General features: G+C 36.6%; 3 protein-coding genes across 3 annotated transcripts; 1 reads left to right on the top strand and 2 right to left on the bottom strand.

Annotated features, from left to right (window-relative positions):
* Nucleotides 1-2,224: 2,224 nt before the first annotated feature.
* On the bottom strand, nt 2,225-4,183 carry LOC117373910 (testis-expressed protein 49-like). Its single transcript, XM_033970028.2, has 5 exons — nt 4,170-4,183; nt 3,981-4,077; nt 3,246-3,416; nt 2,619-2,742; nt 2,225-2,329 (listed from the first exon to the last, which is right to left on the bottom strand). Exons 1-5 carry the CDS (start codon nt 4,170-4,172, stop codon nt 2,281-2,283), a joined length of 444 nt encoding a protein of 147 aa, XP_033825919.2. The 5' UTR covers nt 4,173-4,183; the 3' UTR covers nt 2,225-2,280.
* A 1,643-nt stretch (nt 4,184-5,826) lies between these two features.
* Nucleotides 5,827-17,026, top strand: LOC117374054 (glucose-6-phosphate 1-dehydrogenase). Its single transcript, XM_055222952.1, has 13 exons — nt 5,827-5,867; nt 7,071-7,216; nt 8,543-8,580; nt 8,669-8,777; nt 9,552-9,769; nt 10,518-10,676; nt 11,533-11,658; nt 12,227-12,320; nt 13,059-13,245; nt 13,832-14,067; nt 14,761-14,837; nt 15,079-15,171; nt 15,351-17,026. Exons 1-13 carry the CDS (start codon nt 5,846-5,848, stop codon nt 15,439-15,441), a joined length of 1,596 nt encoding a protein of 531 aa, XP_055078927.1. The 5' UTR covers nt 5,827-5,845; the 3' UTR covers nt 15,442-17,026.
* A 1,556-nt stretch (nt 17,027-18,582) lies between these two features.
* On the bottom strand, nt 18,583-27,184 carry LOC117373782 (glycerol-3-phosphate dehydrogenase [NAD(+)], cytoplasmic). Its single transcript, XM_033969885.2, has 8 exons — nt 26,951-27,184; nt 25,437-25,614; nt 24,627-24,767; nt 23,822-23,960; nt 22,263-22,375; nt 21,609-21,845; nt 20,923-21,029; nt 18,583-20,105 (listed from the first exon to the last, which is right to left on the bottom strand). The coding sequence occupies exons 1-8, from the start codon at nt 26,992-26,994 to the stop codon at nt 20,009-20,011; spliced, it is 1,056 nt and encodes a 351-aa protein (XP_033825776.1). The 5' UTR covers nt 26,995-27,184; the 3' UTR covers nt 18,583-20,008.
* Nucleotides 27,185-27,732: the final 548 nt, after the last annotated feature.

Below are 27,732 nucleotides of genomic sequence, written 5' to 3'. Positions count from 1 at the left end.
TTTTTAGATGGAATTTTTCTGGGTTGATGCCATAGGTAGAGATAAGTCTATTGCTGGGTTTCAGGTGACATCACAACATTTTATAGGCCACTAAAATTTATAATGCTAATACAGTGTAGTTCTTGGGTCTAGTCACTAATAGAAATGATCAGGTTCAACATTTTAGATAGTTCATGGGAAAATACAATGAAATCAATAGATACAATCTGGCTCTTTTCCCCACAAACTGCCATTTAACTGATGTAAAACTATGATAACTATTTACTACCAGTACTATGCCACCAAACAAAACAAAAAATACATGTAAAATTTGTCATATGCACTGGAAGGAAGTGAACAGAAATGGGATGCTGCCCTCTTACTATTAATAGTGTTTTCCCCCACTCAGACTTTAAGTACGGTAAATACTAATAGCTGAGTGTGACTGCCTTATGTTATAACACTAAACAGGATCTGTGCCTGCTTGTACTGTTCAGACTGCTAAAGACAAATATTTATGTGAAAGCTTAAGGGCTTGTCAAGAGAAGTTTAATTCTCAATAATGTTTGTGTCCTCTCATTGCTCTATAATATGGTTCTGAACATTTAACAGCAACAGTCAATCATGTTTTTACCAACGCAGGCGCACATAGTTTTGTGAAATTGGTCTAGAGTCTAATATGTGAAAAAATACCTTGGAGCAGCAACAGCAATTTTCTATAATGCAGGACACCAACAAACAAGCAACCAGTGAAGAAGGTTTCCCAGCAGTAAAGATGCTATAGAACAGACATGGATTTGAAAAATGTGCATTCTGTATGTATTCTATTTCTATTGGCTGTCCATACACTTGTGTTGATTGTTAACTTTGGGATGTTTTAGGGGGAACAGACAAACTACTGATACAGTGTTTTTGCTCAGGCCTGAAAATCCTTCTGTATTTTCTGTTTTATTTCTATTTTACTGAGTTTAAGGAATGGAAAAGGGGAGTGATTTGCAAAAATAAAGGACAGGAAGAGGGGAGGTCTACGACAGAGAAAAATAACATTTCCCCTTGAAGACAAAAATAAAATAAAAAAAATAATGATTATACTCTTGATCATTAATGCTTCTTTACACATTTGCCACACTCATTTATTTATTTCAATTTTCTTTCTCTTGGAAAATAGTTGTCCGGTCAGTATCACCTTTAAAGTGGGACTTAATACTTAACTCTGCCCTCAACCGCATTTCAAGTAGAGCTGCTAAACTGGACAGTTCCTGGAGGACTAAAGAGAGTGAGAGGGGAGGTCTGGAGGTATAAGGAACTCCTGCAGCTACGTGTTTGTAATACGTGACCAGAAAGCTACACATTTACCCAATTTGCACTGAAGTTGCCAGATAATGCTATTAAAACTCCATATAAACAGTTAGTAGTAGTGACAAAAAAGTAGACTTAGTGTTTAGTTCCACTTTAATCATCTGGAAATATTAGGGTCTAAAAACACAGATTAAACAATAAGTAAAATGGCTAAATCAGAAAACACTAAAGTGGTTGGACCAAGCACAGCATTTCTGGGTCTAAATGAACTTTTTGGAAATTTAATGTCAAAATACAAAACACTTTCACATAACACCACTGTATTAATACAATTTCAAACATGAGATATTTTGAGCCAACAGCAGTCAGTTCAGTAGTTCTATTGTATTAATCTATTTGTCTCCAGAGGTGGGTAGGATAGAAAACATTTCTCAAGTAAGAGTAACATTGCTTCAGAATAATATTACTCAACAAGAAGTACAAAGTAGTGGTCCAAAAAATACCTGAAGTAAGCGTATAAAAAAAGACATTTGGAAAAACTACTACCCACACAGGGGCGTCAGAGGTGTCCAGTAACAGTTGGGCTGTAATTTATAATGATTTATAATTTCAAGTTAATGTAAATGGAAGGACAAAACATTAAATAATGCATAAAATTTGGTATTTTCAAAGGATAGACACAAAAATCCCAAAAACACAAATATTCATATAATTTAATACTGTCAACATAAAGCTTTTGTCACTTGTAGACTTACTCATAATGGTAACCAAAGCTTTTACTTCAGTAAGAGTACTGTTATGTCAATAAACATTTTACTCAAGTAGGAGTAAAAATAGGCTGCTAGAAAGATACTTTAAAAAGTAAAAGAAGTTACCCAAGTAACCCACCTCTGTTTGTCCAACCCTGAACATTCTGAATACATACAAGTCTAATGCGTTCCATTAAAAGAATTCACTATACTCACACCAAGCTTCAGTGATGCATTTTAATGTTCAGAAGAATCAAAACAGAGTGAAGTCTGGGTCTATCTTTGCCATTTCGCTTACAAATCTGTGAAAACACGAGAAGACAGAATCACATTAGTAAGTAATAAATAAACAAATTCATTTAAGTAATGGTCAGTCAATATAAAAATTAATTCTATAATTGATCCTCATAAATTCTCTGTATAATTGTAGGCCTGTCAAAGTAATATTTTCTACTGTTACTCTTTTGAAAATATTACAGTTTAGACATCAACTGTAAAGAGCAAAGGCAACATTTCTTCACAGTGGAATTAGGATCATCATTCATTTCCATTCACTCATTAAATCAGTAATGTTTGAGCACAATGGCTTACTTGGTCATTTCACTGTTCTTCATTGGATAACGTTTAACTTGTACCCATGGTTCTGCACTTTGGGACTGGAGCCACCCGTACTGCTGGTTATCAGTCACAGGCATCAAATACAACTCATTGGGAGCTGGGGAGAAGAAAAGTAAATTGTTATTAGTGTGCGGATGCGATCAGTAGTTACATCAAAGTTTCTTCACAGTGTAGTTCTACTTCAGACCTGGTTTAGTTAGTTTCAACTTCCTGTTTATATGAGACACTTAAAGACTTTTGAGAATTCGAAAGAGCAGAAACAAATGTATAGATCAACTTCAGTGCTAGTAGTTTAGATCTGATTTTGTTGTTCTTTAGACCTGGTTTATCCCTAGTTTAGTCCTGGTTTAATTCTATCTTAAACCTAGTTTAGTCCTATTTTAGTCCTGGTTTAGATCTAGTTTAGACCTGGTTTAGTCCTATTTTAGTCCTAGTTTAGTTCTAGTTTAGACCTGGTTTAGTTGTTCTTTAGGCCTGGTTTAGTTCTAATTTATACCTGCTTTAGTCCTAGTTTATAGCTTGTTTAGTCCTAGGTCATACATTGTTTAATCTTAGTTTATAGCTGGTTTAGTCCTAGTTTAGCCTAACCTAAGTACTTACACCTGGGAGTTTTGACATGTCTGATCATCTCCTGGTATCGTGTGTGGCTTCCTTGATGGATCTCTAGACTGAAGGGAAGAGGCTTCTGCAGAACAGTGCCTTCTTCTGTGGTGGTAGGGGACTTGTGCTGTTGTCCTGGTGCCAAAGAATTATCTTCTCTGGATTGCAATGCTATATACAAGAAAATAGACATCTGATTAGTTAAAATGCACTATCCATGGATTTGAGAATGATGATAAATTAGGACTGTTGCTATTGCTATTAACAATTTAATTTAAAATATTATATCTTTTGATTAAGAAAAGTTCTCAAAATGTTGCATATAACAGGAAACTGAAACCATGAATTGGAAATAGTTAACCATGAAGTTGGCACAGTTTGAACAAGTCTTATGAAATTTCCAAAATGTTAAGCAGCTTACGAGATTAATCCAATAATCACATACGTCTTCTTTTTATGTGCTAAATCTGATTCTTTTCATTAATACACTTGCTAATTTAATGCCTGTGAAGTTAGGTTGTTTATCATTGCATCTGGTTAAATGCTAACTGTTTTGCTAACTGCTGAATCTAGCTTAACCCATAACATAACCTAGCTTGTAGCTTATATATGGGAAATTTAGGGTCTAAAAAGAAACAATTTCATTTGGTTTAGCTAGCTACTCCACTGTTTGCTAGCTAACAGCTGATTAGCATCCACACACACATTCACATTCACACGTGCTCTTCTTCTTACCCCCAAATCGAGATGGTCCACTGGGTTTAACTAACAGTTTATCTCCAACAGGGTTTTGGTATCCCAGATGAGTCAACCCGAAGAAAGCCATGTGGAGCTAAAGGATTTGGTGAACAAAATACAACAAGATAAAAAAAATGAGAACCGCTAGCTTTAGTTGGAATCATTTAAGTTTAGTTTGAGTGTCACCATAGCAACAGGCTCCTCCCACAGCGGTCAGGCGTGTAGTGTGAGGATCGGATGTTTTGCTCTAATAAGGAATTTAATTTTTATTATTTTATTTTTATACCCTGTATAAGCAGGCTGTTTATTTGTATTTATTTATTTTGATCATCATAAAGTAAATAGCCTACATTTCATCTTTGGAGTGTAGACTATTGTTTGTTTATTGTTTGTTTGATATAAACCACATTTGTTGAGTTGTGTGAGTGCACACACTGTAACATCCTCCTTCACTGTGGTGCACTGTTTCTCAAACAATGAAGTCTGTCTGTTGCGTACACAGTTACAACACGTTTTACAGAAACATTTCCTCTTTCCTCATTCCTTAACATGTTTGACCTCTTATGGCAATAATACTTAGAATTAGAGTTAGCAGTTCACATATTGTAATACAAGAGCAGGATAAATAGTAATAAAATAATAATAAAAAAAGAATTCAAGTAGCAGAAATGGCAAAAGCAAAAGACTATCAAACAAGACACAACATATAGATATGTAAGTACTAAAATATAGGCCCAGTAAATAAAACATATGCAGGCTACAAGAAGTGCAGAGGAAGGAGAAACAAATATATACAGGAACATAGGAATAGAAACTTAAAATATTTTCCTGCATTGATCTGAATTAAAATTATTATAGCCCAGTGCTTTATTTTCATAAAGCTATTCTTGCTTTATGGACAGTGCTTAAAGCAATCATAATTCACCATTTCCTGACAGAGCAAACACATAGGTATAGTTCTTTAGACTGATAAATATAAAATATATATAAACAGAAATATAAAATATATATAAAAATACTGTTGGTCAGAATTGACCAGCTGTATTTTATATGCAGATTGCAGACACGTTGTGCATTTGTGGGCAGGAAGGAAGTGTCTATTTGATTTGAAAAGTTTAATTTTTTGCTTGTTCCACTGTTATGACACTTCTGCCAGTCAAATTCAAATAATCACCTCATTTTCCATTTGCTTTCAGCGAGAGCCATCCCAGATTGATAATGTGTTGAACTCAGTTCAGATGTGACATGTAATGATGTAATGAAGCCAGGTAATGAATGTCCCACAATATAGCTCACTTAAGCATAAATCTGAATTTGGCCTGGTGCCATCACCTGCTTGTCTCCATGGAGTCAGGTAAATTAAATGCCATATCGTGGAACATTCCAGGCAAAGAATAGCTTAATAAACAAGCAGGTGGCTCTCCACCAGTAGGTTAGGCATACATAGTGCACCTTGGCTACACAATACAATATTCTGCTGTATCAAATGGAGCAAGTAAATAAAAATATCTATAGATCATGGTTTTCTGCTTCCTGTTTTAGGAAATACTTTGGAGACCTTTCACACTCAAAGGACATACATATTCTGTTTTAAATTGTTAACTGCAATGCTAACGGTCTTAATTTTCATAATTCTGAAACCCTTAAATAGCATGATAATATAGTTTAGGAGAAATAAAACCAGCATGAACACATAAAAATACATCAAACGCAATGAATATTGAATGACTTGGTGTGGAGTGCTTCTTGAGCCTGTTTTTTCTTGTCTCTATCTGTTTAAATAAACATGAGTGGGCGGTCCTGTGTGCAGACAGGCCACGCCCCACAGCCGGTTGCGTGGTTACGTCACTTAGCCGACAGTGATGGGAAGTCGAGCGAGCGCTGGTGAGTTTCTACAAACCAATAAAACCTCTCAAATCTGCATTCAATAGGGAAGTAGGCTGCACCCTGTGCATACTGTACGTTTATACACCCATGGCATCACTAGCTTGAACTATTTCCTCTTCAATCGTGTAAAAATCGACTTTGCTGTTTTGCTACATTTTGCTAAAGAAACGTGAGTAGCGTGTGTTGTTTTTGTTTTAGCATGTGGCTAGTTGGACGCTACCGCCACAGGACTAGCTGACAGTCTCAAGTTTGTGTCATGTTTAATGTGAAATAGTCTGAATGCTGCGCTAATACTGTAATCTCTGTTGTATTTAAGCCTTACTTACTGTCATCAAAAACCAATTTCTTGGCATATTTACAGCTAACAGTGTGTATTTTCTATTGTAGTACAGCAGTATTATTGTCATGTTGTTGTAGCTAGCTTAGTTTGCCTCTTGCTTTATTCTAGTGTGGATTAGAGTTAGCCAACTAAATACAGGATTGAACTAATGTCATTATAGTTTCTTGAGGCTGACTATTTCTGGATGCAGTGGTGACTGGAGGACTTGTAAATGGGAGTTGCTCAAGTATTTCTACGCTTGGATAACTATAAATAAACATATTTTCATAATAAAGTCTTCTTATTTTCATTAAACACTGAAATCTAAACGTTGAATGTTTTTTCCTGGTTACTTCATCCATGAGTCCAGGACAATAAAAAAAACTCACTAGAATTTTATGCAATGTCAAATAAATTCCCATTACAGTCATGGACCTATATTATGGCTGCCCAAAAATAATTCAAATATTATTAAAGACGCACCATGTAACTTTTCTGATTGAGTGTCCACCACCTGCTGTTCACTATAGAAAGGTTATGGCTTTGCTGGAATGTTCCACAGTATGGCATTATCTGTCGCTGTGCAGATACTAAATTAAAGGTGAGATCTGGCAATTCTGCTCACTTGCAAAGCATGTTTTTCAAGATATGTTTTGGCAATCAAAACATCTAACTGAATAAGTACAACAAGGATAGGGTTAATGCTTTACTGTGAATCATTCCAGCAATAACATCTTCATGAAGGAAAGCGGGTGGCAGAAAAGTTACATAGTGCACCTTTAAAAATCCAACTGTATTATGTTTACTATAATTTTAAATACCCAATTATCTGCTCTTAATTGTTGCTTTGTAAAAATATATTTTTAATTCTTCCTCTCCAGAACCTCCACTCAGACCCACAGAGAAGATGAGTGGTAGCCTTCCTCTTTCCCGCTCAGAGGTGTTTGGGGAGCTGAGGAAAGAGCTTCATGATGACAAGGAGTTCCACCAGTCTGATGTACACATCTTCATCATCATGGGAGCCTCCGTGAGTGTGCATGATTTAATAATTAGGGATAACAATTAATTAATAATGTAACAAGAAAACCTGTTATTTATTTAACAATAAGTAAATATAGTGTTTACTGTGTTTATAATCCACCTTAGTGGCCATAATAGCTATCATCATACTATAAAGTTAATACAGAGATAAAATAAGCTAGTATTGTCAAATTGTTACATCCCAAACTTTTTTTCAAATTATTTTTGAATGTTATAATATCATATGGGAAAACACAGAATTGGCCGTGATGTGATTAGGAAATGGTCTAACTGGTTTGACTTCCGCCTCTGCACTATTTGCTACTGCACACAATATGGCCTGTCCTTCTTCCTCATGGTTTAGGTTACAAGACCAGCTAGAATAATTACATAAATGTTACATAAACAAAGTATTCTTATCTTTTATATATTGCAAATGCCATCTTGTTACGTCTCATTTAGCTTGCGTTCATCAGATGTTGTTTGTTGTTGAATTCTGCAGTGTCACGGACAGTCAGCACTTTCTTTTCAATGAGGCTTTGCTTTGAACGGTGAATCACTACTGAGTGTTGGATTTGGGTTTGTGGTTTACCCTTTGGCACATAACTTAATGCCTTTAAATCACACTTCATTATGCACAGTTATGAAAGTGGATGAAGCATTACTTTAGTATAGGAAAAGACAGGTTTCATGGCAGTTTGATTGATTGTCCGCTAACATATGGAGACCTATTTGGGCAAGGTATAGTCTGTCTTTAGTAGAATTGTCATGATACTACCATCAGTGTTTATACTACAGGTCAGACCTGTACATGTAACGATCCTGGTTAGAATGCATTCTTATTTCTGTAGAAAAAAACAAAAAATCCAAAAACTAATTCAATAAATGCAACATTCCAGGCAAAACAATGTCTGCATCCAACATATTTTAAAATACATTTATTAATTATATACTTTTGTTTTTCAGTATCACTACCTGTGTAAAATACTATGTAGTTTTTGTTTTTTTTGTTTTTTTATTTTCAGTTTTATAATCAGTTTTATTCATTGATTTTTTTTTTTTTTTGACAGAAATCTTTGTAGAAAAGCTTTTCATAGTTTTTTGGCTTATCTGTCAATGCCCCCTTTGTTTTGGCTTCATAGGGGTTGGCAATGACCTCTGGGACTAAACTCAGAACTTTGTGCTTTAGAGTCATTGGTGTGTTTTAAGATATGTTCCTTTCATTGCTCTTGGCAAACACTCAGTTTTCCATTACATTATTTGTTCAGTTTTATTTGATTTTGACACATTTGTATTTCAAAAACTGCTTTGTAATTCTGTGTTTGCACCTCAGGGAGATTTGGCAAAGAAGAAAATTTACCCAACGCTGTGGTGAGAGAATCTTAATACCTGAAAAATGTAACTGACTTCCCACTTGAGCTTTATAATAAATGTATTTTCTTTTCAAACTTGCTTTTAGGTGGTTGTTCAGAGACGGTCTCCTGCCAGAGCAGACATACTTTGTGGGGTTTGCTCGCTCCCAGTTAACAGTTGATGCGATCAGAACGGCCTGTATGCCATATCTAAAGGTGAAAGATGACCAACAAAATCTATTCAATTTATTATAATACATGTATATAATATATAATTTATAATGTATATAAATATATTAACGGCACTGTTATGTAGTAAAATATAAGTGATGTTTTTCAAAATGGCTATAAAGGGGTGTAATTTTACAATATATGTATTGTGCGATATTTGTGATAACCTCAACTGGGGGTGGGTGACATTGACTAAAATTAATATCTCTGGTAAATGGAGACCTGCACATCTGATAAAAGTTGTCTCTGCATGCTGGGTCAAAAGACAAAAATTGTGAAAAAGAACATCCACATAGCAGTTCTTTGGAGCTCCCAAATAAAAAATAAATAAAAAAATAGATAAATTATTAATAGCATCACAGTGTGACGATATTAAAATAATAATTAAAAAATGTGTGGCAGCTCCAGAGAACTGCTGTGTGGATCTGTTTTTTCTTTTTTAAAATGAATATCTCAACATCTTTTAGAGTAACGTGATAACATTATTCAGATTCAATACCTTTACAACATGCTTTTTTTCCATTTTAATTTTTATCAATAGTATTTGTAGTACAGTATCAACATTCAAATTGTACATATGTTCAAAACATTCAGGATATTATGATATTTAATAATCTGCCCACCTCTAACCTTAACTACAACATTTACAGTCAGCACATTTCTGATAGATTGCATAATAATGTCTGAATATTGTCATCGGGTCAATCCAATTTTTGTCACTATCACCAATCTCACAAATATGTCTCTGTGCTTGCTCAGGTTACAGACTCTGAGGCCGAGAGGTTAGATGTATTTTTTAAAAGGAACACATACATTAGCGGGAAATACGATGATGAAAGTTCCTTTTCGGCCCTGAACACTCACCTCCTGTCTCTGCCCGGAGGTGCCGAGGCTAACCGTCTGTTCTACCTGGCACTGCCTCCCTCTGTGTACCATGATGTCACCAAGAACATCAAGCACCAGTGTATGAGCACCAAGTAAGTGTTTACAGCAGTGGAAAGAGCTCAGAGAGTAAAAGGGCTCTAACTGATATTTTCATGTATCAGTAATAAATTTGGCTTGCCCCAGTACAGATATATTCAGCTATTAAGGTCAAAATGTGCTGTCTGCATCTAATTATAAAGGGTTTTTATTGTCCGCGAACCAGGAAGTAATGCTGGTTAGATGTTAGCATGGTAGTTGTTTTTAGCATTACTGTGATGTCAAAACTATGTTGTGCTAATAAACGCATCATCGTGAATAATAAGGATGCTCAAAATGCATTAGGCATTAGGCAAGGTGAGGAATAACTTGGGCCACTGCAAACTGTTTAAGATGAGCTAGTTCTGTTTTTCACATTTTTAAGACAGTAAAAATTAGGCTACAGTTCCTTAAAGCAGGCTATCTGACAATAATAATGCAGCTAATAGTTGCTAATTTGGTGACTGGAAAAAAAAAAGGTAATTACATTTAGTTTGTTTTCTTTATGTGGGACGATTGAAAGCCAGAAATTCAGTCTCCTGCCCCTCAGTGAATACATGGTATCCTCATAAAGATTATTAAAAATGAAAATCCACATATGTTAAATCTGATCATTTCTATAAGTATTTCAGTCTTAACAATAGTGATTTTACGTATAGCTCATTTCCATTAAATATTATGTCTATAGATTGCTGTGATGTCTTGTGAAAGTGTGAGAATAAATTGTACATAATAATTCCCCATAACAACTCCTTTTGTGCTCAGAGGCTGGAACAGGATCATCGTAGAGAAGCCGTTTGGGCGTGACCTGCAGAGTTCAGAGGAGCTGTCCACTCACCTGTCGTCCCTTTTCACAGAGGAGCAGATCTACCGCATAGACCACTATCTGGGCAAAGAAATGGTGCAAAACCTCATGGTGCTCAGGTCTGAGACTCTGCTTTGTTTTTCTTGGGGCAAAGATTCATCTGTAAAAGACTTTTATGGCAGAGGTGACTGAATTACAACAAAACGTTATTGCTTTATTCTCGGTTTATAAATGATTGGCTTGAGGAAAAAGTAAGCCCATTTAAAGATGCACTCAGTCATTTTGTGTTGGAGGTTATGCCTCCTGGTTGTCTTCTTGGAGATGTTATTGCTTTACCTAGAATGTTTCTCAGTATGGCATTACACTTATCTATCTCCATGGAGAAAAGCGGGTGATACCACAGGACTAAGTTACCTGTCAGATCTGTGGCAGCCCTGCTTACAGAATGCATGTTTGCAATGTATTTTGTGTATTTATAGCAATTAAAACACCTCTAAGTTTCATGCATAGTTTAAACATACTAGGCAATAACATCGCCATGGAGACAAGCCGGTGGCAGACCACTATAACCACTTTAAAGATATGTCAACTACAATTAAAGTATGACTTACAGAAATAACCACATTTTGTTTTATATAATGTCACAGGCCTAGAACAAAAAAACACAACATCTCACCTGTTTTGTTTACTTAGTAACACCTTGCTTTTTCCTCAAACAAAAACTAGAATATTATTTGTGCAGTTGTCACACACTGCTGCTCGAGGGCTGCGCTCTAATCATGTGACACTGATCACATTTACATGGCCAGTCAAAATAAGATTTAGAATCAGATCTAGAATAATAAGATAACCCAATAATTTTATTTGGTTTTTAGTATGTGTCTACATACACAAAAAATCTGATCATCAAAAACACCTGGTGACACTTGTCAGTTGGATCTTTTGTGTAACTGTAAACATTGGCTCTTTTTGCAGGTTTGGTAATCGTATCTTTGGCCCCATCTGGAACCGGGACAGTATCGCCTGTGTGGTCTTCACATTTAAAGAGCCCTTTGGCACACAAGGCCGCGGGGGGTACTTTGATGATTTTGGCATCATTAGGTAAGAATGAAGCAATATGTTTAATATTTTTTACCATTTAATGAAAAAATATACACAAGCTGCCCATAGTCTGTTTTTCCCCATAGTCCCAAAATGAACTGGCACAACAAAAACAAATTATACTCTTTGCTTCTTGTCCTGTTTTAAATAAAATAATCAATTCCCAGATAATTCATACTAAAAATAGTATCAAACCTAGATTAATTTGATTAATTTCAAAGCCCTAATCAACACTTGTTCAAACACTTTTCCATTTTATGAGATATGAAGGAAAAATGCTTAAATATTCAGGATCTCTCCTGAATAGTTTTAGAATGGTATTGATCTATATTAGAACTAGTATAACATGATGATATTATTGATTATACAAACTGTTATTCTGTTTGTGTATATCAATTAAATTATTCAAATAATAATTGCCCGTGCCACCATAGTTTTGTAGAAAACAGTAGTATGAGTATGTACAAAATTGGATCAATAGGTGTTTTTGCACCAATCATAACCAGTACCATTCAGTCCAGGCCAAGTTCTGTTTTTGTTTAAACACCTGCTCTTTCGTAATGCTCAGGGATGTGATGCAGAACCATTTACTCCAGATGCTCTGCCTGGTTGCCATGGAGAAGCCTGCCTCCACCAGCTCTGATGATGTCAGGGACGAGAAGGTTTGTTCTGAATAAATATTGTTACATGAGTTTACTTAAAATATTTTTGGTATGTTTCGCTGTGTTTGGGTTCTTAGGTAGAATTGGTAATGTTACGATAACAAAGGGGGGGAGACCACAGCGGAGTTAACATGCTCAAATATAAGGATTCATTTACAATAAAATATGTTCAATGGAGATTGATTGACAAAAACAAGGCATGAGGTTATGAGTCTGTAGGAATTGGTGATGTAATGCGGTGTATGTAGTGAAGTGGGAGTGGTGTTTGTGTGACGTGAGTGTGGTGCGTAAAAAAGATAAACTCAAATGTGCATGGACAAAAATGGGCATTGTGGAGCCCAGCAGCAGGGAGGCAGAGCGGGTCGCGGCAGAGCGGGTCGCGGCAGAGCGGGTCGCGGCAGAGCGGGTCGCGGCAGAGCGGGTCGCGGCAGAGCGGGTCGCGGCAGAGCGGGTCGCGGCAGAGCGGCGGGAATGTGAAGAGAGTGTGCACACATCAATCCACCGCTTTTACGAGCACGCTGATACAGACAGAGCAGGGTGACCTAAGCGACCTGGACAGAAGGAGAGAGGGCGGCAGAGCAAGCAACAGGGAACATCTCCCCCAGACCCCATATGGACCTGTAGTTTGGACTTCTAGAAACCTATTCTGAAATGTGATGGTTGTGTTAGAATACCAAAATAATGACTGCTAAACTCTCAAAGTCTAGCCATTATTTCTTACCTGGTCTTATGTTGCAGGTGAAAGTGCTGAAGTCCATAGCCCCAGTGACCATGTCGGATGTGGTACTGGGTCAGTACGTGGGCGATCCAGAGGGAGAAGGAGACACTAAACTGGGTTACCTTGACGACCCCACTGTTCCCAAAGGATCCACTCAGGCCACTTTTGCTACAGCTGTGCTCTATGTGCACAATGAGCGCTGGGATGGTAAATGCTCACTACTATTATACTATTGCTAAATTCTATTTTTTGCTTTTAAATACAGCATAATGGGTTTTCAGTCTGTTAGCATGCTATCCTTTTTTATACTTAGAACATCCCACTGTGGTTAGCAGAAGGCTATGAGAAATAAGCACATGTACAGGGCTGTGAAACGAGTCACTTTAAATTGTGAATGTTTTTTATTACCCAATAAATAGCATTACCCAAATTTTATGGCCATAATCAGGCGGCCTTACATAGACGTTATTGAACGTTAAAAGTTGATTACTCATAAAAATGTGTGAACTAAAAGCCACAATAACAGCTATTATGTCTCCCTTTAAATTGCAGAATCAAAATGTTCTCTATGGTAATCATAAAAGTGAATGGTAATGATATAAAATTGAGCCTGCCAATCTTCAGCCATAGTGTTTAAATATGCTAAAAGAAAACATCACACTGTTATTATTGCACACTACTAAGTGTTCAGTAATAACAGTGAGATTGTTACCACATAGGTAAAAAAAATTGGGATATGAATGTTTTGTGCCCTATTTCCTACACATATATAACCCTGTACTGCCTGTACCAGGGGTCCCGTTCATCCTGCGCTGTGGAAAGGCTTTGAATGAAAGGAAGGCAGAGGTTCGACTGCAGTTCACAGATGTTCCCGGGGACATTTTTGACAATCAGTGCCACAGAAACGAGCTGGTGGTCCGTGTGCAGCCCAATGAGGCTGTTTACGCCAAAATGATGAGCAAGAAACCTGGAGTTTACTTCCACCCAGAGGAAACCGAGCTCGACCTGACCTACAAGAGCAGATACAAGGTGAGGAAAGACTGGAACATGTGAATAATCCAAGAGAAATGGTGTAGTTTTGTTATTGGTCGTACTTTGCACATACTGTACTGTTGGTAAGGTAATGGAACCTAGAGTCTTGGTCACTAGGATTAATGCATATTGTAGTAGGGCTGCATGTGCTTGGTAAAACAGTCTAGTTGTGTTTTTTCTAATAAGCTTTGTGATTAGATTAGAGTTTACTAATAATGAGAATGTGCACTGTGAACTGAATCTTAACATTTGGCGTTGTTTCACAAGCTGTTTCACAAGCTGTTTCACTGGCCATGGTTACATGGACAGATTATAAAAATAGCAAAAAATATAAATGTAATAATAAATTCAAAATAAGTAGCAAAAATGGCAATAGACTGGTGTCAAATAAAGTATAATTCTACAATTATATATGTACAAGTATAAATAAAAATACAGAAATAGAAAATACTAAATATATCTCGGCTACAAGAGGTGGGCACGTGAACTAGTGATTGACATGACATGTGGTTATCTATTACATAAGGGAGAGTTGTACAATTGTATGGAGTATGGTATAAATGTGATGATGACAGATCCTGTTTCCATATGTTTTGACACTTTAATTACAATGCTGTTTCCGTTATGTTTTGTGCTTTGGGATTATTTTTGATAATCCAACACCAAAACCCTGTCTTGTTTACTGTGTAGGATGTGAAACTTCCAGATGCTTATGAACGCCTCATTCTTGATGTTTTCTGTGGAAGTCAGATGCACTTTGTGAGAAGGTCAGTCACTGATTTTATTTTTTATTATTGTGGCTAAGGCCTGAGGACAATTAATGTTTAGTAATGATACTGTGTTTAATTGTGAATTACTTTAAAGCCTATTTTTGGATATTCTCCCTACCTTTGTTTGAAAGTATTTGTGAAAAATACTATACTGCACTAGTTTCTACCAGTAGATGGCACTGCTCTGTTCTTTATTCTCCAGCAAAGTGTAACGTGGTGTCTATTTTATTTTTTACAGTGATGAATTAAGGGAAGCATGGAGGATTTTCACACCTCTTCTCCATCATATTGAAAAAGAGAAGCCCAAACCTATTCCCTACAAATATGGAAGGTACAGAACACTTATTGCAGCATTAAAAGCACCGTACCCGATTTTTATTTTTTTTCCCCCATACATTTGTCTCGCCCCGGTACAGATATACTATATAATAATATACTATATAAGCTTTAACTGGAATTGTAAGTAAAATTAACTAATTGATTTTTATTATGTTCCTGTTTACCTTGCAGCCGAGGACCAGCAGAAGCAGATGAACTGTCAAAAAGAGTCGGTTTTCGTTATGAAGGAACTTATAAATGGGTGAACCCGCACAAGCTGTAGTGAAAGAGTCAGGAGTAGAGTTAGAATTGTAGGACATGAGCAGTGGGTTTGTCTGCTGTACCATGTCCCTTTTACTGAAGTGTCTTTTTGAGGCGTTTCATCTGCCCCTTCATAGAACAGCACTGAAAAAACTATTTAAAATACAAGTACCAGTACCTCATTATTTTTGAGACACTGAGACATTTGTGAGTATAAGATTGACTTGTTATTTTTATACCACTTACACTGAGCATTAAAACAAAATTCACCAATAGACCAAATGACAAGGATCAAAACAGAAACAAATGAAATATTTTAGGAACAAACTTGGACCATTTTAAACCAAAGATGGTAACCACATATAATATAGAGGAATAATATAGTGACTGGAAATCTACAAGGACATAAGTGACAGAGGAGGAACCTTTCACAAGAGACAAAAAGCGCACAGTTGGAATATTTCTTACACAAATTGATCTTAACTGTTAAATTATTTACAGTTTAACAGTTTCAATTATTTATTACAGGTAAAAGCACACAAAAAATATAATTTACATAATAATAATTAATGAATTACTGATATAATTCTCAATGTAATTCCAAACCTTAATTTTACACATATCTGGACAATCCCATGTTTTTGTTGTTGCATTCACTTTCTAGAATTTGATGGTGCCACAGTTTGAGACGGAGGGCAGGGGCCTGTATAACTCTATGGGAGATTTACCGTTTTTGAAAGAAATATCCAAACAACAAATGTTGAACCTTATCATTATACATACTTGCCATATTAATCTTATGGCACTTTAAATTCTTTTAACTGTCATGTCTTTGGTGTTGATTAATGGCACCACTCTTAAAACTATTGAATTTGGTTTATTTATACAGACAGTGAAGACATTGAACTTTGTGCCAGTTTTTGTTTCATGTGAGTAGGCCAAATTATTGCAACGATATCAACCATAAACCAAGACAAAACATTTCTATTTTGACATTTAAAAGGTAAATTCTACCATAGGGTCCTCCGGCTCAATGTTAAACTATAGGGATTTTTTAATGTTCACTTGTTACGTACTGTGAACACAAACTGATAGCTTAGTTATAATATTATACAGTGCATTAAAGCCAACAGTACTTTTCCCAAATTTATCAGACTATCCCAAATTGCTTATATGTCCTTTAGATTCACAACTTTTGATATTGGGAAAATCTATCAACTGCTTTTAATACCACTATCCTTCAGCTGCATTATTTAGCACATATACATACCTATATATTTTAGCTTTGTTTCTTTGGATTAGGACCAAGCTGATTTTGGCTTTAAGCATGAATGAGGTGTAATAAGGTGTGTTTTAAGGGGTGGGGCAGCTAGTTTCTTTAAAGCTTTCAAACCGCCATAGTCTTAAATATATCGGTAGCTTTCTATATAATAGTCTCAATATCCATTCCATTGTACTATGTTTACAAATGTTCAAATGTAGAACACTTTTCTTCCATTTATACAGGAGCGAGAACAGTTTGTAATGACATTCTGAATGCTGTTGTTATTATGGTGTCTTACATGAGAAACATTTCCACAACTTGTAATAAACTAGCAAGGCTCTACCTTTGTGTGTTATCTGAGAACATATCTGAAAAAAAGGACCCCACGAAAGACAATGCAATTTAGGAATGATATGTATAAATTGCAAAAACTGTGAGACAAAACTGTGAGACAAAATCTAGACAGCCAATTTATACAGCTGACATAAGGCAACTGTTCTGGTGAAGGGTTCGGCCCACTTATTCATCTCCATGATGATGTGATTACTTTGCTTATGTGACATTATAACATTAAATGTGGCCTTTATGGAGATGAGTTGCTTGATGATGCTGTCCTAATCACTTCCTGTATATGCAATATACAAGGAACTGAAGGGATGGCACTGTCAGGCAATGAGATCAATAACAGAAAGAATGCACATTTTATAAGGTGTGTATTTAACAATAAAAACATTTCTAATTCAATAAATGCAATATAAATACATTTAATGCCATACTGCTGAACACTGTAGGCAAAGAATAGGCCTTCGTATTACACACAATGATGTAGCTGGAGTCTCCCTCTGGTGACTACTTTTAACCCTACTATGAAGACTCTGAACTTTGTGCCAGTATTGTGTTTCAGGTTGAATAAGTAATGGCAGAAAAAACGTCCATTAACAATGACAAGGCAGAATTATGAGCAGGTCTCAATCTCTTATCAAAAGCTTCTATCCATAAAAGCTACTCACAGGCTTCATAGTGAGGGGAGATTAGGCCTGCTGACATCTCTTGAAGGACCAAATTCCACCTGGATTTAACTAATCAAATAAAGGCCAGGTACGATGTCTGGCTTCAGCAACAGTCTGTGCTCAAAGAATGAGGTCAGCTGACACCTGACTATACTGAATAACCAGGTTATTCCATCAATGGATTTTTTTCTTCCCTGATGGCACGAGCATATTCCAAGAAGACAATGCCAGGATTCATCAGGCTCAAATTGTGAAGAGTGGTTCAGGAGCATGAGACATCATTTTCACACATGGATTGTCCAGCACAGAGTCCAGACCTTAACCCCATTGAGAATCTTTGGGATGTGCTGGAAAAGGCTTTGTGCAGCGTCAGACTCTACCATCATCAATGCAACATCTTGGTGAAAAATTAATGCAACACTTGATGGAAATAAATCTTGTGACGTTGCAGAAGCGAAATCTAAACAATGCCACAGGGAATGTGTGACGTAATCAAAGCTAAAGGTGTTTTTTTTTTGGTGGCGACTTTTTTTTTGGCCTAGCAGTATATGTATGAGGTTGGAGACCATAGAAACAAAGTACAACATAATTTTTTGTGTTTAAGGTATACTATGTAACTTCTTATGGATGTCATTGCATAAATCTATCTCTATGTAGACAAGTAAGTGATGCCTCCTGTCAGTTACAAGTCAGATCTGAAGAGATGTTTTTCAAAGAATATTTTGCCATAAAAACAGCTATAATTGAATAAATGCAAGATATTTAAGGTTAATGCCAGACAACATGGCAAAGTGCAATATTAAAGCAGAGCAATAACATCACAGAGGAGACGAGCAGGTTGAAAATCCCCCACCAGAAATGTTTCATATTACACACTTTAAGACAAAGCTCAGATACCTGCATTAATTTATTCACAGACTGAAAAATTACAAAGACACATTGAAATGAACCAAAACGTTGAGTCAGTTTGAGCAGATACTAAAATGGACGGTGTTCTGGTTGTCACGTCTTGGAGAGAGATTATGGCTGTGACTCAACAACCATGCACAGTAAAGGCACTTGCTTCTTCATTTGCTGTCCGTTTAGTCAACATACAGTACAATAACAATTAAGATTCACAGTGAACTTCATAAGACTTAAAATCAACATGAAATGAGGTATCTATTACTATATCATTTTAAAATGTCTGTTAGCTCGCATGCATTCACTGAACAATGACGTTTGACAATAAAATGGCTCTTATCTTGAATGCATAAATATTTTGTTACTAAGGCATGGTATTATTACAGTTAGGTGTTTAGTCCTTTTCAACTGCATATAATTAATATCTAGTTAAAATACTTGAATTCAAAATATTAAGTTTTGAATAGTGTAAAAAAGTTAGTATTTATTATTTCAATCGTCACTGCCTAAACCCCAGCACCTGCAGCCAAACAATCAGAACTAGTGCAGCCTCTGAGTGAAATCTGGAAGTTCTGAGGTTTCACATGAGGTACGGTCTGTCCATATACTGAGAATGAGAAAAACTTGTATGTGTCCTCTATATGCACTGGCAACCTGGTTTCATTTGTAATTGTAGTACATATTTACAGTAACAGCACAGGCTACATACTGTTCCTTTTAAAATCTACTTGCTAAAAATAAGAACAAAATATTGAAGCAGGTAACAATATACCAGGTAGACAACAACTAAATCTCAACCCACCAACGAAACAATTTCAAATTCAAGTAATTTTAACTTGAGTAGAAATTCATTTTTACCTTGTAGATGTGATCATGCATTCTAGTTAAAATAAGAAACATTAAATCAAAATAGGCACCTACTTGAAATGCAAAACAATCCTTGTCAAATTAGTAAAATGACTGAAAAAAGTTCTTAGGGCCTGTATCTGACTTCTCAAAATAAATGAGACTGTAAAATATAAACTATTCCTTTTACATAACATTTTCTCAGGTAATAAGTAACACAGAAGTCACAATTTTTCATCCAATTAGGCACATTGTTATTACAAATCATCAGCAGAGATTGGAGAACTTTTGCTGTTGTAGGTGTTTCTGTGTCATGGTGCAATATCACTCTGGCAGAAAGGACCAAAAGGGCAGAGCTAAAAGTTCAAACATGTTCCCGTCTCATAGATTGAAATCAGGTACAGGCTCTTTAAAAGACTTTCTGAACATAAAGACATATTTCAAAGTTTGACCATGAGCTTGCTGGAAGAAATGGAACAGATTTGTGGTATGAACAGAAGTCCCATCCAGTGTAAAGGGAGATAGAAAGTTGCATTCTTCCCTCTTGAGGCACGTGGTGGTTGGTTTTACATGTGCTCTGGATGGTTCTGCAAACAGCTTATGAACTCTGTGACTGGGTGGCCCTGATAACAGATCTGATATACTGCATTAAATAGAGGAAACCTAGAAAGAAAGAGAGAAGAGAGGTCAGTGGGTACATTTACATGGATGGGAAAATCAGATAACTACAATAAAATCAGATAATCAAATAATTAGATCTCAGAAATCTGGTGATGTGTCAATCAATGTATTTTTAGAGTAAACTTTTGCATAATATCACTGTCAAAACATACTCAGGTGCCAACAGTCAGATTACTCCCATCAGATTTAACTGTTAGCATGACATTTCCATAATTTGATAAACCCAGAAATCAGATTATATCAGATTTTTTATGTCCATGTAAACTATGCATGTTCTAGTCATTTACTATCAATTAACAAACCAATATCAAAGAGCAGAGAGACTATATATAAAAGGAAAGAAGGTATGAATAGTCTGATTGTTACTGGTTCATTTGCTCAATAAACTGCTTTTTTAGATTATGCTATATCTTTACCACAAAGCAGTGGTTAACTGTCTGTATTATTAGTACTATTTACCTGATTAATTCTGCAAAGAGTTAATCAATTTACTGATGAAGTATGAAAACTGAACTGGCACTTCAGGAATAAAACAGAGCTAAATAAACAATACAATCAAATAAGCAATCTAATAATATCAGACACTAAACATCAGATAGAAAATACAATTAAATAATAAGCCAAATAATGCAAAAGAAGCCATGATAAAAAGTATAAATGGAAGATAAAACCCAAGATCTCTGCCCTAATCTGTTGAAGGCTAAAGAAGATGTGAGTATTTTCAGGGTCAGTATAAAAGGATAGTGTCTTAGCTTAGGTTGTTGTGTTAGTTTAGCTTTAGCCACTGCCTGTTACTTACTTGTCAATGAGGTTTTTGTGCTTCAAGATGAGGTACACTTCAGCAGCTGTGGCTGGTCCCTGCAGCTTCTGCCCATTCAACATTTCTTTCTCCAGTTCTTCGATGGACTAAAACACAAAACTCATTTTAGCAGGGTGCCTGTATATTCCCCAATGAGGTAACAGAGTCAGTCATAGTAACTACACCTTAATATGCCTTAGTTAATACCCTAACTCCTAATTTTTTAATTAAGTATTATTAGGTCTGTAAACCATTTCTTCATTATGAATTATATAAAATACTGACATTACTGTTCAGTTTAATCTATATTAAGACATTATATCCGTGGGTTTCAGCTTCCTATTATATGGTGCCATTTTGAGGACAGTTGACCTTTCAAAAGATATATTTTGTTTTGAAATGTTTATTGTTATAGCGGTGAACGGGCAACATTAGCTTTTCATCATTCTGAAAACCACGTGTGTAGTTTTCAAAAGTGAAATCACTCAAACTAAAAGTCACCACACACCCAGAGCACACAGAAATAAAGTTATACAAAAATAAGAAAATGAATACAACAAACATGCATTAGCTAAATAAAGTGCAAGTATATAATAATGAACTATTAACATATAAGAGAGACATAACCTTCATATTGTTTTGTAATTTACTACATAGATAAACTGCACTATAATATAAGACCTCACCTTCCCCGTCTTCACAAAGGCCTCAGCCACTTTCCGGTTGCGGCCTCCGTAGCACGTGGTGATAAGGTCGGCCACTCCGCAGCTCTCCAGGAAGGTTGACGAGGAGACGGGCCCAGCGGTGCAGAAGATCCGGGCAAACGCGATCATCTCCATCAACCCCAACCGGATCACTGCAGCCTTTGTGTTATCGCCAAAACCCAGGCCGTCACAGAACCCAGCGCCAACTGCTACAATGTTCTGTGGAGTGTGAGAAAAGGGATAAATATAATACAATGAAAACTGAATGTATGTAATAGACACATAACCTTTTGACCATGTTACAACAGTCTCATCATTAGTTTACTCAAAGTTGTATTACAATTGATTCAAGCATGAGCAATCTTTTATTGTCCTAAATTTGAGGCTCAGAAAATTGCTGTTATCTCAAATAAATAAGTAAGCAATGGGCAGAGATAGGGGGTAGGTCAAAACAGACATTTTCGATGCACTAAAGCTGAATACAGTACAATAAAGGATTACTAACATGTATGAATCAATCAAAACACTTCACTTCACTTAGAGTAAAACAATGACGAGGGAAAACTCTTATAACATAAGCAAACACTCATAAAAGTCAATTGTGTCTAATATGTCCCCTTTAAGTAAGAGATGTACCTTTAAGGCGCCACAGATTTCCACAACGTCATATTCTTCCACAACTGTGACCCGGAAGTTATTGGTTTGCATTAACTCCTTCAGCAGTGCCCCGTGGTTTTTATTTTTACAACCTATAAAAAAGTGCAACATGGTTTCAGTCATCACTGTTATCAATACCATTATTATCTAGACTAGGGGGTCCAAAACTTTTCAGGCTAGGACCCTAAAATAACCACACAATCAACCCGGTACCCCCACTTTTAAATGAAGCTAAAAGCAGTAATGGTTTTAAGTGGAAATCAGGTTTAATAGTGTTTATTTTGAGTAGTTTGTTGTGTTATTGGACAGCATTGGATAAGGACACTGCTTTTAATTAAAGAAGGCATTAATTCACTGTCAGAATGTTTATCTTAAAGTCATCACAGGGCTCCCACTTTGGGAACCACAGCTACATAACAACCCCAAACCACTTCTCTGTGATACTGTGTTGATTAAGATTAAGGGCAAGGTTAATCCCCTAATCTCTACAAAAGGGCGTTAGTTACTGCTTTATGGTTACTCAACCCTAAAAGCTATAAATCAAAGATGCCCTTCATCTTACAACCAAAGATATATAGAGACAGGGTGTACAAGAAAGTCTGTCCTACTTAATTTTAGATCTGTGCAATTAATACAATAGTTTTCATATTCTGATGCAGTCATTTCAGTGAAAGTTAGTCAATTTGAGTCTATTTAATCAAGTGACCCACAGCAAATCCTGTCAGGAAAGTGAAGACTTTTGAGGAATACATGTGACAGTTTTTTGTGTTAAAGGGCACACAAGTGTTAATATTAAATAAATTAAGATTTAAAGCCATAGTTATTGCTTCTAATAAAAAGTTTAATATAATAGAAAACTGTGATTGATCAATATAAGGAAAAAAACAACTCTAGTCTTGATTACATTTTTGCCATATCACCCTGCCATACTTTACCTTTACACAGTGAAGCAATATAAGTGTCTCCCCTAAGGACATATTAACTGTATGTAGCGTGTAACGCACTAAACTTGAAGTACCACTATCGCCCCATTTAACCGAACAAACTTGTTACAACTGATACATCTTAAAAAAATCAGTCTGGCTGTACTGCCTCTAAGCACTGCATAACAATTAAATGTATGTATCATTTTTTGATTACAGGTGGACTGTGTAACCTTTTCTGGTAGGGGGAACGCTCTTATGGAGATAAGTGATTGCTTTGCCTGAAATGTTTCACAGTACGGTATTAAATTTGTCTGTTTTGCTTTTATTCAATGGCAATCTTTTCTTTTTGCTTCAGAAATACCTTAAAAAACATAAATTTGACCGGTAATTTGGCCTAGTGGTGTCACCTGCTGGTTTCTATGGTGAAACCAGGTTATGCAATATTGTGGGACATTTTAGATAAAACAATAAATCACCATGGAGACAAGTAGGTGGTGGACTCTCCACTTGAAAAGTTACATAGAGTATCTTTAAGTCCCGTAAAGTGATTAGTATAGTATAGGTAGGTATACAGGAATAAAATACATAATAAATAATAAACCACTTACTGACCTATAGTCGTCTCACAGAACTTCTCATCTGCGACTTCATTGGCGATGTTTGCCCCCATGAGGACGCTCATGGTAATGCCCAGTTTCTCCTGAATGACGTCAGAAATCAGTTTGAGTCCATCAGGCCCCTCATCCACTCCCTGTGCAAACAAACAACTGTATCACATTACCACACAGGGGTCGGTCTGGGGCCAAAGTCCAAAGTACACCAGGGCCTAAGCGTTTCTGTAGGCCGTCTGACGCAGATGTCTGATGCATTACATAACAGTGATATGAGGTGGTTACATTTACCCTTTTAAATGATTGTACTTCTTGGAGTAGTATTCAGACTGCATACTTTTGCTCCTAGATGAGTAATATTTAGTTTAATGTAACAGTTGAGTAAATATTTTAGTTAATCTTCCCACTGTGAGTGCATAGTCTATAATTGACGATGTTTTCAATTAACAGTATTGATTGATTAAATCATTAATGCTTCGCTTCTACAGATATAATTTTGTTATTTAATTTTGTGATCTGTCATCTAAAAATGATAGATTTAGTGCATTATTTACATTTTTGTCCTTGGAATTAAACAAACTACAAATAAAAAATATGGTGTTACATTCAGACAGTTAGTCTTAACAATTACACTCACTTAATCAATTAACTCAATTAATTAGAATAATATTATAATTATGAAGTTACTCTTACTCAAGTACAATATTTGGCTAATCTACCCACCTCTGATGTGATGTAAAAGCAAAGCATTGGCAATATTTGGACATCGCTTTAGTACAATATTAATGAGAGAGAGGGGCTGGAACCTTGATTAGAGAAATCCCGATGGCTTCAGTCTTGATTTTGCCCTTCATTGTGTCACAGACCTTTCCAATGAACTGGTGAGGAATGACAAAAATCAAAATGTCTGCGTCTTTGGAGGCATCCACCAGGTCTGGGACGGCGAGCTACAAAAAACAGAGTAAAGCTTTAAACCATAAATGAATATTCAGGCACATAAAACATAATAACAAGGTCAGGCTGAAAGGTCAAACAAAGGGTAAATTATGGGCTATACATTCTTATATGCGGTATAGTAATTTTTTTTGCCTCATGATTTTTACATTATTTTATACATTTGGAGTCTTTGTAGAACAGCATTTTATGAGTACGGCTTGTCATTAGATGGAACTGATTTAATTTAATCTGGAACAAATGTAAACACAAGTAATAAACAAAATCTCCCATCCTTCACTCGACCATTACAAAACAGGGTATAAAATCAAAACCACAAGTTCCCAATTATGTTCCCATTTTTATAAGAACTGAAGTGAAACTGGCAAAGTAAAAATATGAGCATGACCTTCCAGTTATACACAACACAAATAAATAACCTGCATATTACCAGAGATTTGTTGCTGGGTTTCAGATGGCATCAGCACATTCTATAGGCCAATAATATTTAAAACAGATGGGAGGAGCTCAGATAAATATTGTTAAAATGCAGTTTATTGTTTTGGATATTTCATGGCAAAGTACAGTGTAAATCGGGAAATCAGTCTCTTGCCCTCATCTGGGAGTATGACATCATCACATTCAACAATCTGAAAAAAGCCATTCGTTTTTTTAGTTCTTACCACGTTCTCTGGGAGCTTGTGTCCGGGCAGGTACTTGACATTCACATGATCAGTGTTGATGATCTCAGTCAGCTTCCGTCCATCCACCATCTCCTCAAAAACCCACATTTTCACTATGTTGTCAAACTTTGGGTTTTGGGCGGCATTAGCACCTATTATTTTGGCAATTGCAGAGCCCCTGTAAAATGAGAGGTAAAACATCAATGAAACTGCTGTTTTTCAATATGAAAAAGAAACACTGACAACATTTAGTTAACTTTAACATGCCTGATAAATGCAAATGAGGTAACTACGTGAAAAGACTATTCTACTACAGGGGGATTATTTACTCAGTGACTACAGGGGCCTTATTTACTCATTGACTACAGGGAGTTTATTTACTCATTGATAAGGGTCGTTCTTCCAGCTACCAGGAGGGAAGAGCCTGCAGCAAAACAGACAACTTAAATGAACTAAATTTAAAATATACCTGATTCAAACGAGCAAATACATATGTAATTAAACAACAAAGAAGTTACCTACAGCATTGCCCATGAAAAGTAAAAGGTGTACTAACTTTTACTAAGATGTCTGTCTAATCCCTCAGTCGTCCAGGTCTAATCCACAGCAAAAGACGAAATTTAAATCTGTCAACTGGACAAATCCTTGCATGAGTTTACACTTCCTGGGACTGAAGAAGCGGCCTGGATGAGCAGCGAAACGTCCTCACTCCTACAAGGATTTGTCCAGTTGACAGATTAAAGTTTCATCTTTTGCTATAACCTTTACTAACTAACTTTTTACTTGCCTGTCTCCATGGGGATGTTATTGCTTTGCTTTAATGTTCCACAGTATGGCATTAAATGCATGTATGTATGGAGGCAAGAATGTGACACGTTTTGCAATCAATACCTGTAACCTTACATAAATTAAAGATGCATGATTTTAACACCACACTGCTGTGAAGCATCCCAGCAGGCACCATCATGAACCCATCATCAGAAAAGTTGCATAGTACAGCTTTAAATGTATGAATTTCATCTTTGAATGGGCCTATCCATCCAAGCACTAGATCAGACAATGCCACGCTACATTTGAGCCATAAGGGTCGGATCAGTGTTACAGTAGTTGTAGACATGATTTACTTTCATTTTAAGGTCAGCTGGTCACGTGATATTTATATTGCCTATGGGCTACGTCATCACCGCCACTTGACCTGTGAATGTTTAATATGCAGCGAGCATCAAAACCACATAAAACCACATTAAACACCTCACTACGTCTCTATATAAAGTGAAGAGGTAATGTACGTTTAAATAAAGATGAGGTAACACGTGTACCGCTGTGTCTGTGTGTTTAATGTGGTATTTGCTGTGCGCTCAGGCCGTGTGGCACACTCATGCTAGTGTGTTAGCAACGCGCCGCTATGTGAATGATAAACATGGTGCCAGGCTCTTTTGTGTAATAAGCACATTCAGACTGTGTTATTACGCGTCACCACACACGTATACATGTATAATAACGCTTTTACTTGCCAGTTTCCGGAGCCCACGACGCAGACTTTGTTTGGAGCTGCCATGCTGAAGAGGAGCGCGCGGAGCTGCAGTGGACTTACGCAACGAGCGCCACGGACACAGATGACAGAGGAGCACCCTAACACCCAACACTAAGCACCCACTTCTTATTGGCCTATGAGAGGGGCACCTGACCCGCCCACCAGCGCTCACGCAGTCATTCATGCACTCCACGCCAGAGGTAAGGAAGTTTAATCGGCCAGAGGTCTCTCCCTGCACAGTCTGCACACACACACACACACACCCCCACACACACACACACACCCACACACCCCTACACACTACTCAATGCACAAAGTCTGGACACACACTCTCTACTCAATGCACAAAGTCTGCACACACACTCTCTACTCAATGCACAAAGTCTGGACACACACTCTCTACTCACTGCACAAAGTCTGGCCACACACACACTCTACTCGCTGCACAAAGTCTGCGCACACACACTGCTCCCCCCACTCACTGCACAAAGTCTGCATATGCACAATCTATGGACTTGAAAAGAGTGTGTTCAAATGTGTGTACTGTGTAATTTGACTACCTCTGTCCCCTTTTCCACCTACGGTATTTAGATACATCCCACTTTTCTCCTAATGGCATATTAAAAAAAACAAAAACATAGTTATTTATGTTCAGTGGTGGATGATGACTGTATGGGCTTATCTTGTGATGACATTTCTCTGTGTTAAAGCATGTGACCCCTCTGTTTCAAGACAAAATCCTCCCATGAGACAATGAAGGAT

Source organism: Periophthalmus magnuspinnatus, chromosome 7, assembly GCF_009829125.3.
Source record: "Periophthalmus magnuspinnatus isolate fPerMag1 chromosome 7, fPerMag1.2.pri, whole genome shotgun sequence".
Classification (NCBI taxonomy): domain Eukaryota; kingdom Metazoa; phylum Chordata; class Actinopteri; order Gobiiformes; family Gobiidae; genus Periophthalmus; species Periophthalmus magnuspinnatus.
The sequence above is the reverse complement of the archived record's forward strand: the minus strand, read 5'-3'. Positions and strand labels throughout refer to the sequence as shown.

Excerpts from the sequence above, each read along its gene's own strand:
- LOC117373910 (XM_033970028.2), bottom strand. Across the intron at positions 3,417-3,980 it reads TGGACCATCTCGATTTGGGG|CATTGCAATCCAGAGAAGAT; the intron begins GTAAGAAGAAGA and ends TCTTGTATATAG. Across the intron at positions 2,330-2,618 it reads AAGAACAGTGAAATGACCAA|ATTTGTAAGCGAAATGGCAA; the intron begins GTAAGCCATTGT and ends GTGTTTTCACAG.
- LOC117374054 (XM_055222952.1), top strand. The coding sequence starts at position 5,846 with ATGGGAAGTCGAGCGAGCGCTG. Across the intron at positions 8,581-8,668 it reads AAAATTTACCCAACGCTGTG|GTGGTTGTTCAGAGACGGTC; the intron begins GTGAGAGAATCT and ends ACTTGCTTTTAG. Across the intron at positions 12,321-13,058 it reads ATGATGTCAGGGACGAGAAG|GTGAAAGTGCTGAAGTCCAT; the intron begins GTTTGTTCTGAA and ends CTTATGTTGCAG.
- LOC117373782 (XM_033969885.2), bottom strand. The coding sequence starts at position 26,994 with ATGGCAGCTCCAAACAAAGTCTGCGTCGTGGGCTCCGGAAACTG. Across the intron at positions 21,030-21,608 it reads CCTTTGTGAAGACGGGGAAG|TCCATCGAAGAACTGGAGAA; the intron begins GTGAGGTCTTAT and ends TTTGTGTTTTAG. Across the intron at positions 20,106-20,922 it reads CACAAAAACCTCATTGACAA|GTTTCCTCTATTTAATGCAG; the intron begins GTAAGTAACAGG and ends CTTTCTTTCTAG.